General features: G+C 46.8%; 1 protein-coding gene across 1 annotated transcript in view; it reads left to right on the top strand.

Annotated features, from left to right (window-relative positions):
• The window catches only part of LGI2 (leucine rich repeat LGI family member 2), a 29,102-nt gene extending 15,401 nt beyond the window's left edge, over positions 1–13,701 (top strand). Inside the window, exons 7-8 of the mRNA XM_007448800.1 lie at positions 2,574–2,738; positions 11,913–13,701. Coding sequence (XP_007448862.1) covers positions 2,574–2,738; positions 11,913–12,730 — 983 coding nt within the window. The 3' untranslated portion in view covers positions 12,731–13,701. The remainder of the gene's footprint in view (positions 1–2,573; positions 2,739–11,912) is intronic.
• The last annotated feature ends 1,036 nt before the right edge of the window (positions 13,702–14,737 follow it).

Here is a 14,737-nt window from a genome sequence, read left to right as displayed (position 1 = left end):
GTCTGTCTCACCTGCCCCAGCTCTCCCGAATGTTCCAGAAGGAGGGGTACCTCCTCCACTCTTGCCGACTGTCCCTCGGCCACCTCTTGCTGTCGGGTGCAGAGGCAGCCTCCTCTTTGCCTCTCCCGCTTCTCCCTGTACCTGCAAGCGTCCTTCATTCAGCCCCATCCTCTCCCACCACGGTCGGGGCGAGGCCAGCCCTCCTACACTCACCAAGCCAGCAAGCATTTACTCAGCAGCTCCTGTCCACTGAGAATGAGAGGGGCCCCTCCAAAAGGTAACAGGTATTGAGCACGCACCTTGTGCAAACACTGTTCTACGTGAGTATGAATCATAACAGATGATGAAGAAACCGAGTCAGAGAGAGGTTGGGTAACTTCCCTAAGATCACTCAGCAAAAAGGCAGAGTCAGTGCTCCGGCATTTTATCTTAGATGTCATTAAAATGAACACCGTCCCCAAGAGATGGCCCAGTGGTGACCAGGACAGTGGAGGGGGACTGTCCTTGCTTGGGTCTCAATTCCATATTTATCAGTCACCTACCGTGTGCTGAGCCTGAGGTCGGCATGTCCACCACATTACCTAGTCTGTTCCTGCCGTCGAGCTTGGATCATTGCTCCCATACTGCAGATGAGTAAACCGAGGCCTTGTAAGGGGAGGTGCGCACGCAGCCCAGGGATTCAAACACAGGAAGTGGTTTCAGGTGGGCCGACTCCAGGCACAGCGCTCTTTCCAGTGCCTCACGCCGCCCTTACTCCTCAGCTTTACCTTCTGCCCGCTGATGGGCACCTGCTCTTCCGGCCCCGGCTCCACGCTTCGCACCTTAACACTCGCTCAGCTGCTCTGCCCCCTTACCTGCCTCTAGTCCTTTTGCACTGGCCCTCCTTACTCACTACCTGGTACCTGCCCTTTTAATGCCTTTCTCAGTTGACATTTTTTTTTTTTTTGCGTTACACGGGCCTCTCACTGTTGTGGCCTCTCCCGTTGCGGAGCACAGGCTCCGGACGCGCAGGCTCAGTGGCCATGGCTCACGGGCCCAGCCGCTCCGCGGCATGTGGGATCCTCCCAGACCGGGCCACGAACCCGTGTCCCCTGCATCGGCAGGCGGACTCTCAACCACTGCGCCCCCAGGGAAGCCCTCAGTTGACATCTTTCATGAGGCTTCTGAGTCAATTATTTCTTGAGTGGCTGCTGTGGGCTTGTGTCGTTGGAGCTCTAAAAAGTGTAGGACCTTCCTTAGGAAGCCCTTGGTTCAGGAGACACACCACGCTGGCTGTGTGTCCATGGCCGGGCACACACACTCTCTGAGCTTCAGCTCCTGGTTCTAATCTCTCCCATTTCTTCAAATCTGACCCTGATGTCTCTATGTTGGAGACTAAATCCTAGTAAATAATAATATGTAAACAACATTGCCTGATTATGAGTCCAGCAAGTTAGGAAGGGTCCCTGATTGGACTGGTCAGGGCAGCTCTGCAAGAGGAGATGGGACTTCAGTGGGCATGGATAAGGATTGGGTGGGGAAGAGGTGGGCAAAGCCAGGATTTTCTCATAGGAACTACTTTCCTAAGCCAGACGTCCACCCTCAATTTACCCTGGGCACTTTTAGCCTGCTAAGAAGCAGTGTACCCTGAAAGAGCTCTGGCCAAAGAAATAACTTAAACTTTATTAGCATTTTGTTTTTTTAAAAAAACTTCTTTCTTCATTGTTTCTCTAGCTATTGCACACACTAACCATTCTTGCATCCGAGGGCATGCTAACCCTATTTCTTGGTAAGACTGTACATTCCGTACCAAGATTTCACAGTGAGTCATTGTAGCTCAGGGAGCGACACAGATGATGGGTATTGACTTGCCACTAAGTGTAAGAGCAGAATGCGTGCTTAAATAGGACAGCATCTATATTGCTGGAAAATCTAATAGATCTCCTGTAACTGCTCCCTGAGCTGCAGAGCACTACTCAGATCCCAGGCTCAGCCGTACTTAGCACTGCTACCAGTCCAGTAACCAGTAAACACACTTAGGTTAACTTCCCCGCACAGTGGGCTTTATAAACCTCCAAGACCTCGTCAAAGAGTTTGGTTTGGTTTCCAAAACTGCAGCGTGCCCTTTGGGGAATTTACTTTTAGTTTTCTTTACTACCTGGACTATTCTGAGAGAGCTAAAAATAACAGCATTCCCCAAAGGAATTTGACCACAGCAGCCCTTCCTCATAGAGTAAATTTCAGGATAGTTTCAGGAACGTTGCCCTGCTGTATCCTTTCTGTCCTGTCTTTCTGAAAGCCAGGTCTCACCAAATTTGTTTAAAACTTTGAGATCCTCTAGCCAGACTTGTGAGCTATTTATCTCAAGGAAGCTGTATTAGAAGCTGTGCTTTCAGTCTGCTAATTCTGCACAAGCCAGAACCCTCTGGACTCACCCAGAGTGAAACATGCCATGATGTGTGTTGCTTCTCTCCTGCCCTCTCCCGTCCCCAGTCCTCTTTGGAACTGATGAGAGAAAGGATAGAAGGGGAATGGCGGTCCATAATGCCCACAGGAGAGCTCACGGAGACTTTTTTTTAAACACCCCTTCCCAGATTTTGTTGTTCATCAGACTCTGCCCTACCAGTCGGTTTCAGTGGATACGTTCAACTCCAAGAATGATGTGTACGTGGCCATCGCTCAGCCCAGCATGGAGAACTGCATGGTGCTGGAGTGGGACCACATCGAAATGAATTTCCGGAGCTATGACAATATTACAGGTGTGTTATGGCTTTGACTGGATGTACTGACCTCATTTCAGCGTGTCCTAAAGCCCGGGAGAGAAGAAATATTCTCTGTTATCCCGAGAGGGAGCTTGGCTCTCTGGCCTGGTTTGATTTGGGAACACGTTCCAGCCCACCCTCTTCCCTCCAACTTTTTCTGGACATGGTCAGTTATTGGTGAGAGCAGAAATTGGTGATTCTATTTATTGTTGGTGATCCTTTTGTAAAGGGAGAGGGTGATGGGGGCCTGTGGTGGGAAGCATTTTCCTGAAATGGTGAGAAGTCACTCCCAGAATCCCTTGATTTTGAGCAGTTACGACAGCCTCAGACTGCAGGAGCATTTTAGCAGCTAAATGAATCCTTTGACTTTTGTGAGCTCTTAACTAATATGCTAATGCACACACACACGCACACACACACACGTGCTCACGTACACATATGCACACACACATGAACACACACACACTATAGCTGTTTCTATTGCCCCCTTGCGAAGTTCTGGTGATCACTATTTCCTTTTAATAAGTACATACAAAATAAGCATAAATGGCTTCCTAATTCAAGCCTTTGGGATAAGACTTAGAGCTTCATTTGGGGCCATCATTGAATGCCAGTGTCTTAGCGCTACTAAAAACGGACTGTCTACTTGCTTTTTAAATCAGTGGATAAAGTCAAAATAATCTTTCAAAGACTTCTCATTTATCAAAGTGCAATCTGATAATAATACTGACTTTACAGATAGTACCACGTGGCCTAACTCTTGCCCCATGTGAGGGTTTCCTTCAGTGATTCCTTCTCTGGTTCGAGCAGCATCTTGCTGGGGCAGAGAGAAGCGTATCCAGGTAGCATTTCCAGATACGGAGGTTCTGGCCTTGCAGCAGGTGCAGGGATGCAGGGAGAGCATCATTCACCCTCGGGGAGCAGAGCTGCTAATGAGGCTGATCTGGCAGCCCAGAGAGGTCTATGAGACGCAGATCCTGACGCTCCGACATGCCATCTGGCCTCCCAGTGCTGAGCCCACATTCCTGGGAGCAGCCCCGCTCGCTCCAAGCGCAGACTCAGCACAGAGCAGTGCAGGTGAACCTGTGGAGGGAAGCCCAGGCCTCAGGACCCTAAAGCCGGTTAGAGGAAACGAGGTGAGAGAGGAACTCACCACCCACATGGTTTTTTGCTTCCATCTTTTCTCTGACCTGGAAGGTCGGTGAGGGCTGAATGAGCAGGCCCCTCTGCCTTCTCTCCTCCGTCTCACACGAGGAGGTGGGAGCAGAGTGAAGCCGTGCTCTCGTGCAGGGAGTTCTGAGGCCAGTGCTTGTTGCCGGTGCTGGTTGTGGGCTTGCAGAGAGCCAGGTTCGGGTTAGTCTCGTTGGGGCTCGTAACAGCTGTTTGAGGTGTTATTGCGGGTTCCCTGCCCGTAGGTAGAGGACAAGCGACCTCTCTTCAAGAGAGAGGAGGCATATGAACTATAAAGAGCTCAGGTTTTGAAAACCTATGAACATGGATTCTACTCCTGACTCTGCCATGTGCTAGGAAGTAGCTGGGGCCTTTGAGCCTCTGTTTTCTCATCAGTGAAATGGGCAGGAGATGTACCTCCCATGGATGTTGTGAGAATTGGATGAGTGCCAGGCACAGAGAAGGCAGTTTTTTTTTTTTAAGTGTTTCCTCTTTCTCTTTTTTTTTTTATTAAAAAAAATTTATTTATTTTAGGCTGCGTTCAGTCTTCATTGCTGCGTGTGGGCTTTCTCTAGTTGTGGAGAGCTGGGGCTACTCTTCGTTGCTGTGCGTGGGCTTCTCATTGCGGTGGCTTCTCTTGCTGCGGAGCACGGGCTCTAGAGCACAGGCTCAGTAGTTGTGGCACATAGGTTTAATTGCTCTGTGGCATGTGGGATCTTCCCAGACCAGGGCTCGAACCCGTGTCCCCTGCATTGGCAAGCAGATTCTTAACCACTGCACCACCAGGGAAGTCCCAAGCAGGCAGTTCTTAATGCTGGCTTCCTCCTTACCTTTCCGAAAGAAGAGATGTAGGCTCAGGCATGTTGAATCACTCCGCTGTTACTTCCAAGGCAGAGCCCGGGACCTGTCACTGCTGCATCCCACCCTTTCCTTCTCTCAGGTTGACCTTGGTAAGAGGGGACAGCGTTGCCCTCCACCTGCCCTTCCTACATACAGCAGCTGATCACACCCCTAGGTTCATCAAGTCATTCATTCATTTTTTCACTTGTTCCCAAAGATTTCTTGAGCGCTTACTCTGAGCCAAGCCCAGTCTAGGTGCTGGGGCCATAGCAGTGAACAAGTCCCAAGAAAACCTCCACCCTCAAGGAGTCTGTGTTATAATGGGAGAGAGAGGGACAATAAAATAAGACAAATAATTGTAATACGTACAATGCATTAGATGGCAGCATGCTAAGAAGTGAAAGGGTGGCAGGGAGGAAAGATTTGAAGTGTTGGCATGAGAGGACTGAAATTTTAGATAGAGTGTCTGCTAGAGGCCTCATTAAGAAGGTGTTTGAACAGAACTTGTGGGACACGAGGGCTTGATGCACATGGAGAGTGGGAACGGTGGGGAGAACATTCCAGACAGGGAAGAGTGAGTGCAGCAGTCCAGAGGCAGGAGGGTATCTTTCCTGTTGGATGAACAGGCAGGTGGCTGGCTTGGCTTGGACAGAATGATCCAGGGGCAGTTGTAGGAGACAAAGTCAGAGAGGTAAGAGGGCTGATCACGGGGGCCTTGCAGGTCCTATGAAGGACTTGGGCTTTTACCTTTGTTCAGAGGTCAGCCAGGCTGCATAGAAGATGCAGGTGCCTGCTACAGAATGCTGGGTTGTGTCCAGCTGCTGGGTTGAGAGTAGTCCGTGTGTGGGGAGGGGACCAAAGTGGAATCAGAGCAAGTAGTTGAGAGGCTATTGCAAGGATTCAGGCAAGTGCTAATGGCCTGGACCCAGCGGAGGCCGCAGAGCTGCGGGTAGGATGTGGTCAGTGAGAGCAGAGTGGGTGTGGCCAGAGCCAGGGCTGGAGCTTACTGGTTTCCAGGGATTCCTTGGCCTCTGAGTGTTGAAGTCTGAATCTTCTGAGAGGTGGGCAGCCGGACACGCAGCCCCCTGGGGTCCTCTTCACAGCCAAGCCCAAAACTGAGCTACAAAACTGTGTTCGTTAAGTTTATGAACTCCAGCGTCACACTGGTTTTTCATAAATCTCTCTCTAGATCTTTCTGGCTGGTGACCCTGGCCAGGTTTTAATTTCCATGAGCCCCTTTCATCTGTGAAGTGGGAATTCCATCTGTAAAATGGTATCATCATAGTACTGGGCCCATGGGAATTTAGCTGGGTAGTTTCTGTAACACTTAGCATGGCGCCTGGCGTGTAGTAAGTTCTCAGCAAGTGTTGGGATATCAGCTGCGGAGAAGAAATATATATTTGATTATTATTCCTTGCTACCACCGCTAGAGAAATCCACCAGGTTTGGATCTTTTACTCTTCTTAATTCATGAAAGCACACAGATTTCACACATCAGGGTCCCAGCACACATTTCCCAATACATATTGCCAATTTCCTGTCACAGTGATTTCTGATCACATCTTACAATTCAACCACCTCTCTTTTGTTTCTCCCTTCACCTGGGTTTCCAGGCTCAAATGCAGCCTCCTACAGGAAGCATTTCTTTTCTTTTTTTTTTTTTTTTTGCAATACGCGGGCCTCTCACTGTTGTGGCCTCTCCCGTCGTGGAGCACAGGCTCCGGACGCGCAGGCTCAGCGGCCATGGCTCACGGGCCCAGCCTCTCCGCGGCATGTGGGATCTTCCCGCACCGGGGCACGAACCCGCGTCCCCTGCATCGGCAGGCAGACTCTCAACCACTGCGCCACCAGGGAAGCCCAGGAAGCATTTCTTGATGACTGGATTGGAATGAAGTCTGCCTTCTGTGCTCCCTTATTACATGAATTTCCATTAAACACAAATCTCGTCACGTAATTTTTCACTTAGAGGAAGGCAACTCACATTTACATACTCAGTTATTTATAAGCTGTTTCTTTCGTCAGCTACACAACCTCATAATGTGTACTTATTGTCTCTATTTTATAGTGGAAAAAAAAATAGGAGCAGCCTTCCTTCTCCCATAGACCCTAACTCTTTGACTTCAATAAAATTGTCTCCACAACTTTCAAAAGCATAGGAGTGCCAGGACCAGCAGAGCATGGCCTGAGGGAGGCTGGGAAAGAGGGTGGTTACAGAAGTAGGGGCCTTGCTCACTCTGTGGAGGAAAGAGGGTTGCTTGCTGGAATTCAACCTGGTGTGAAGGAAAGCCCTGCAGCTCACACGAGCTGGGCAGATGACAAATGGATGAGCAAGGGCACAGCCCCAGAACCACTTGCCTCGAACAAGACCAAGGTAAACGTGGACCGTTCTCTCCTCATGGGGCTGTGCATGCCTCATTTATCATCTCGTTTGATCACAGGGTGATCCCAGAGTCAGCAAGACCTGGGCAGGATTTTCCATCCATGGCCGGCAAGTCTGGGGCTCCGAGGAATGGGAGGGACACATGCTTCCCCCTCTGTGGCCTTGCTGGGCATTGTGCGAAAGGGACATCCATCCTCTGGTGAGAGAGGGAGACCCAGGGTCATGAGCTGCCCCCCGCCGCCAAGTTTTGCTCCTTACGTCGTCGTCTTCTCTCTACATCTCATGTTTTTGGTTAATTTTGTTTGCCTTTTGATTTCTGCCCACTAAGTATGTTGCAGCATCTCTCCCCCTAGATTAAAACACATATTCACACACACACACACACACACACACACACACACACACACACAAATACGCGGGCCTCTCACTGTTGTGGCCTCTCCCGTCGTGGAGCACAGGCTCCGGACGCGCAGGCTCAGCGGCCATGGCTCACGGGCCCAGCCTCTCCGCGGCATGTGGGATCTTCCCGCACCGGGGCACGAACCCGCGTCCCCTGCATCGGCAGGCAGACTCTCAACCACTGCGCCACCAGGGAAGCCCAGGAAGCATTTCTTGATGACTGGATTGGAATGAAGTCTGCCTTCTGTGCTCCCTTATTACATGAATTTCCATTAAACACAAATCTCGTCACGTAATTTTTCACTTAGAGGAAGGCAACTCACATTTACATACTCAGTTATTTATAAGCTGTTTCTTTCGTCAGCTACACAACCTCATAATGTGTACTTATTGTCTCTATTTTATAGTGGAAAAAAAAATAGGAGCAGCCTTCCTTCTCCCATAGACCCTAACTCTTTGACTTCAATAAAATTGTCTCCACAACTTTCAAAAGCATAGGAGTGCCAGGACCAGCAGAGCATGGCCTGAGGGAGGCTGGGAAAGAGGGTGGTTACAGAAGTAGGGGCCTTGCTCACTCTGTGGAGGAAAGAGGGTTGCTTGCTGGAATTCAACCTGGTGTGAAGGAAAGCCCTGCAGCTCACACGAGCTGGGCAGATGACAAATGGATGAGCAAGGGCACAGCCCCAGAACCACTTGCCTCGAACAAGACCAAGGTAAACGTGGACCGTTCTCTCCTCATGGGGCTGTGCATGCCTCATTTATCATCTCGTTTGATCACAGGGTGATCCCAGAGTCAGCAAGACCTGGGCAGGATTTTCCATCCATGGCCGGCAAGTCTGGGGCTCCGAGGAATGGGAGGGACACATGCTTCCCCCTCTGTGGCCTTGCTGGGCATTGTGCGAAAGGGACATCCATCCTCTGGTGAGAGAGGGAGACCCAGGGTCATGAGCTGCCCCCCGCCGCCAAGTTTTGCTCCTTACGTCGTCGTCTTCTCTCTACATCTCATGTTTTTGGTTAATTTTGTTTGCCTTTTGATTTCTGCCCACTAAGTATGTTGCAGCATCTCTCCCCCTAGATTAAAACACATATTCACACACACACACACACACACACACACACACACACACACACACACGAGGCTTTCTGCTGCTGCTGACAACTCCATAAGCTACAACTCCACAGGCTACACCTGGAAAGAGGATGCTTTATGGAGCATCTCCAAGAAAGGAATTCTTTCTTTCTCACACGGCCCCTTGGCTGAGACCAGTATAGCTGCAGGATGCTTCTGGGTAGAAGGGACCTCCGTAGCCAGGGACTCAGGAGGAGCATGCACCTCAGTTAGTGCTGTCAGGGGGGGAGTCAGTGCAGTTTCTGAGGAGCAGTTTGGTAGTTTAAACCCAGAAGCCTTAACAATGTGCACAATGTCTACCCCGCAATCTCTCCATTTAAGAACACTGCCAGATGGTTTTCAAACACAGATTTCTCTACAGGGAAGCCTATTACTTACAATAATGAAAAACTGGAAATAAGTGCAATGTCCAGCAGTAGGGGATTAAACAAAATATGGTGCCTCCATGCAATGGAATACCATGTAGTGTTAAAAAATCAAGTTGTAGCAGATGCAATAACATGGGAAAATGTTCACAACATAGTGGTCAAGGGAAAAAAGCAGGTTATAAAAAATCCATGTACACTATATAAGCCCAGATCTACTTTTAAAAGGCACATTTGGATATGTGCAGAGATTGGCAATTAAAGAAATATATCAAGATATTAAGTGTTATTTCAGCATTTGCAGTTCAAGTGATTTTGATTTTCTTCTTTGTACTTTTTGGTACATTGGTGGTGGAGTGTAGACTGGAGCCAGACTACCTGGATTTGGATCCCAGGCTCCATCACATTGTAGCTGTGTGACCTTGTATAAGTTACTTAACTTCTCTGTGCCTTTATAAAACGGGGTACAAAGTTAAGTGTATGCTAAGTATATAATAAGCATGTAAAGTGCTTAGTATAGTGCCTTTATGTGTTACCTATTATTATTTTCAAAATTTGCTTTGATGAACATTAAAAACCTCTATACTCAGAAAAAATGCAGTAATTAGTTTTAAACAAAGGAAAGGGACCAGGTTCTTGCAGGAAAGCCAAAGCAGTGGAAGAGAAAAGTAAATACCACCCTAAAATCCACCCACCGTCTGCCCCCAACGTTAATACTGAGGACAGAAATTGGGTAATTATCCTTGTAATTTACAGACCAAATTCACTTTGGTCCAAACTGCCTAGAAAATTAGGGGAAAGAAATAACTTTTAATTGAATGACCTAGATGACGGGCCAGTACTCTTTGAGATGTGGGTGGTTTTATTGCTGTCTGGCTGGAACGGTGAGGGTGGGGGGTCTGGGTGCAGATAGGGAGAAGGTGATGGGAGGTGACCCAGACAGGGGAGTCACGACTGAAAATGTTCCCCTTTTCCTGCAAAGTTCTGGTTTGGTGCCGCCTGAGCTAGATCATTCAGATCATGGCTCGTGATCTCAATTGCCTCAATGATCCAATAATGAGAGCGACTAGTTATTGATCACTTCCTGTGTGTGCAAGCTCTGTGCTAAAAACCCTGACCGTGAAATTTCTCAGGTAGTCTTTACAGCGGCTGTGTAAGGTCAGGGCTGGCAGCATCCTTAGTCTCATCTGGTAGGGGAGGAGCCTGAGCACAGGGAGTTGAGGGAACTGCCACAGGATCAGAAAGCTTATGAGGTGCTGGGCCGTGTGGTCTAGAATCACAAGGTTTAACACTGGTCTATTCTGCCTCCACTCAGCTTCAGAAATCAGAAGAGGTCAACCGTCCTCAAGAGCTCTCATTACATTTTTCTTTTTCCTGCCTCTAAGTCCTGACTCCTAGCTTTTTACCCCCCAAGAGAAGAAACCCGTTTAAATGCCTCATTCTCCCCTATGGAGTCAGGAATAGCATGCAGACAATTCGCTTGGTGTCTTAGTGAATTTCCTGAATTATACGCCTGCCTCTAAAGATGCCAGAGGCCCAGGTGACCAACACTTACCTATTTCGCTGAAGGTACTTTTAAAACTATTGTTTTAATTGTGGGGAAATATACATAGCATTTACCGTCTTAACTGTGTTTGTGTGTGGTTCAATAAATGCATCAATCCCCAGAGCTCTTCATCTTGAAAAACTGAAACTCGGTACCCATTAAACTGTAATTCCCCATTCTCCCCTCCTCTCAGACCCTGGCAACCACCCTTCTGCTTTCTATCTCTATGAATCTGACACCTCTAGGTACCTCATATGAGTGGAATCATACACTGTTTGTCTTTTTGTGACTGCTTATATCACTTAGCATAATGTCTTCAACATTCATCCATGACACAGCATGTGTCGGAATTTCCTTCCTTTTTAAGGTGTAACAATAATCCATTGTGTGTATAAACCACATTTTGTTTATCCATTCATCCATCAGTGGACACTTGGGTTGTTTCCACCTTTTGGCTATTGTGAATAATGCTGCTATGAACATGGCGTACACATATCTCTTCAAAACCCTGCTTTCAGTTCTTTGGGTACAGACCCAGAAGTGGAATTGCTGGATCATATGGTAATTCTTTGTTAAATTTTCTGATGAATCGCCATACTGTTTTCTACAGTGGCTGAACATGTTATATTTCTCACCAGCAGTTCATAAGGGTTCCAGTTTCACTGTGGCTGGGCATTGTTTTTTTATTTACCTAAAGATTTTATTATTGTTTTGTACCAATTAGATTTACATAAAGATTTATCCTTTTCATTCTCTTGATTAAACGCAAAAATATTCTGATTGTTTAATATATTATTATTCAATACAGTTAATTTACCTAAAGAAACTTTTGTTATATATAGTTTAGATTTACATAAACAAATATTTACTCTGTTCATTGTTCTTTGTTATTTCTTTTTTTTAAGAAAATGAACTATAGTTGATTTACAGTATTGTGTTAGTTTCAGGTGTACAGCAAAGTGATTCTGTTTTATATATATATGTGTGTGTGTGTGTGTGTGTATATATATTTCAGATTATTTTCTATTATAGATTATTACAAGGTATTGGATATAGTTCCCTGTGCCGTGCAGTAGGTCCTTGTTGTTTATCTGTTTTACGTGTAGTAGTGTGTATCTGTTAACCCCATACTCCTGATTTATCCACCCCCTTTCCCCTTTGGTAACCATAAGTTTACTTTCTATCTCTGTGAGTCTGTTTCTGTTTTATAAATAAGTTCACTTGTTTTATTTTTAGACTCCACATATAAGTGGTATCATATAATATTTGTCTTTCTCTGACTCTGGACTAGTGTTTCTCACGGTGGCTGCCCTAACCCCATCTCCCCCCTTCTGGAGCGCAGGTCAGTCCATCGTGGGCTGTAAAGCCATCCTCATCGACGACCAGGTCTTTGTGGTGGTGGCCCAGCTCTTTGGCGGCTCTCACATTTACAGATACGACGAGAGCTGGACCAAGTTTGTCAAATTCCAGGACATAGAAGTCTCTCGCATTTCCAAGCCCAACGACATCGAGCTGTTTCAGATCGAGGACGAGACGTTCTTTGTCATCGCAGACAGCTCCAAAGCTGGTCTGTCGACCGTGTATAAATGGAACAGCAAAGGATTCTACTCGTACCAGTCTCTGCACGAGTGGTTCAGGGACACGGATGCCGAGTTTGTTGAAATAGACGGCAAATCACACCTGATCCTATCCAGCCGCTCCCAGGTCCCCATCATCCTCCAGTGGAATAAAAGCTCTAAGAAGTTTGTCCCCCACAGCGACATCCCCAACATGGAGGATGTGCTGGCTGTGAAGAGCTTCAGGATGCAGAACGCCCTCTACCTTTCCCTCACCCGCTTCATCGGGGACTCTAGGGTCATGAGGTGGAATAGTAAGCAGTTTGTGGAGATCCAGGCTCTCCCATCCCGGGGGGCCATGACCCTGCAGCCGTTTTCTTTTAAAGAGAATCACTACCTGGCCCTGGGGAGTGACTATACGTTCTCCCAGATATACCAGTGGGATAGACAGAAGCAGCTCTTCAAAAAATTTAAGGAGATTTATGTGCAGGCGCCTCGTTCCTTCACAGCCGTCTCCACTGACAGGAGAGATTTCTTTTTTGCATCCAGTTTCAAAGGGAAAACAAAGATTTTTGAACACATAGTTGTTGACTTAAGTTTGTGAAGGTGTGATTGGTGAATTTAAAAGACGCGTAGCTTTAGCTGTCACAAGAGAGGACCAAGGGGGAAAAAAGAAGCCAGGTTCACAGGTCTGAAATTACAAATGCACTGGGGAAATAGAAGTTTTCAAACTTTTAGAACTCATATTTTAATCAGGGATTGCATTTATTGGCTAACTGCATGACATGTCCATTCTCCCACTTAAAAAAACATCTGAAAGCCTGTAATTACTGAGAAAAGAGTACAACGTTAAGTCTTACCATCTAGGGAAATAATGCGCCTTTTTGTTCTTTTTAATGAGGAAGGAGAAAATCGGATAAGATGGGACAGCTCTTATAATGAAATAAAAACAAAAAAAGACCAAACACACTATGGGCCCTTCTCATTCCATTTTAGCAATCTAGTGGGTAAGAACTCTTAAAGCCAAAGTCAGCTGAAAAGATTTGCTGATGATTAGTTTAAAAATCTGATAACACTCAGCAATGCTATTTTGAGCCTTCCCTGTTTCCTGAATCCCCCCCAATAGCAGAGCCTTGACTGTTTCATTGGCTCATATAGATGGATGTTCATCACGGGTGTGTTAACAAAATAACGTTTAGCATTGCTTCCTCTGCTACAGAAAAAATATTCTGCTGACACATGTATTGGTCCATCACAGGCTGTGGACCCAGGAATGAGACAAAGAAGTTTCCCCCTCTTCTTGTGGTTCAGAGATGACCCCCCATGGTGGCCAGAGCAGTTGTGCTTGTTTGATGCTCTCCGTGACTCATCTGCTTCTCTGGACCCATCCTTTGAGTTTGTGGGTAACCAGCAGACAGGCCAAAGACTGAATGGTGCTTTTTATTCTGTCCTTTAGAGCAATAGAACAGGTATTTTCATCTGTTGAGCATTTGGTAGAATTTTTGAAGTAAGGCTTTGCGGAGTCAGAGAGGGCTTTTTTATACAAGTCTTGATGTTCTTTGAAACCTAGAGATGATTCTGTGATGGATGGAATGTCCTATAAATATCAATTAAGTCCATCTTGTTTAATGTATCATTTAAAGCTTGTGTTTCCTTATTTATTTTCATTTTGGATGATCTGTCCATTGGTGAAAGTGGGGTGTTGAAGTCCCCTACTATGAATGTGTTACTGTTGATTTCCCCTTTTATGGCTGTTAGTATTTGCCTTATGTATTGAGGTGCTCCTATGTTGGGTGCATAAATATTTACAATTGTTATATCTTCTTCTTGGATCGATCCCTTGATCATTATGTAGTGTCCTTCTTTGTCTCTTCTAATAGTCTTTATTTTAAAGTCTGTTTTGTCTGATATGAGAATTGCTACTCCAGCTTTCTTTTGGTTTCCATTTGCATGGAATATCTTTTACCATCCCCTCACTTTCAGTCTGTATGTGTCTCGAGGTCTGAAGTGGGTCTCTTGTAGACAGCAAATATATGGGTCTTGTTTTTGTATCCATTCAGACAGTCTGTGTCTTTTGGTGGGAGCATTTAGTCCATCTACGTTTAAGGTAATTATCGATATGTATGTTCCTATTCCCATTTTCTTAATTGTTTTGGGTTCGTTATTGTAGGTCTTTTCCTTCTCTTGTGTTTCTTGCCTAGAGGATGATTCTGTGATGGATGCATGTCTTTGTCCTCTGGGCAACTTAATATTTCAAGTAACGGAATACTAGCCTACCTACCTGCCCATCTGCCTACCCGCCTACTCACATCACAGTCCTGCTTTGTCAACTTGCTTACATTGCTGCTGCCACTCCAGTCCTTCTGAAGGTGCTGTGGCACCAAATTGCAGAACCCCAGGTATTCGTGATGGCAGTGCCCCTTCCTCTCCCAGCACGTTCGCAGAGGAAACCCATGCCCTTACACAGGGTGACGTGCTGGCAGGGGCTCATCCGGTACAGGCTGGGGCTGGGGGGTGGGAAGGGTCTCAGGTTGATCCAGAAGGACCAGATTTGGAGCCAGACATACTGAACCCCTGTCCACACGCAGGGGACAAGATGGCCTCTCTGGTG

The sequence above is a fragment of the Lipotes vexillifer genome, unplaced genomic scaffold (assembly GCF_000442215.2).
Source record: "Lipotes vexillifer unplaced genomic scaffold, Lipotes_vexillifer_v1.1 scaffold100, whole genome shotgun sequence".
NCBI lineage: Eukaryota > Metazoa > Chordata > Mammalia > Artiodactyla > Lipotidae > Lipotes > Lipotes vexillifer.
This window is presented reverse-complemented; position numbering and strand designations above follow the sequence as displayed.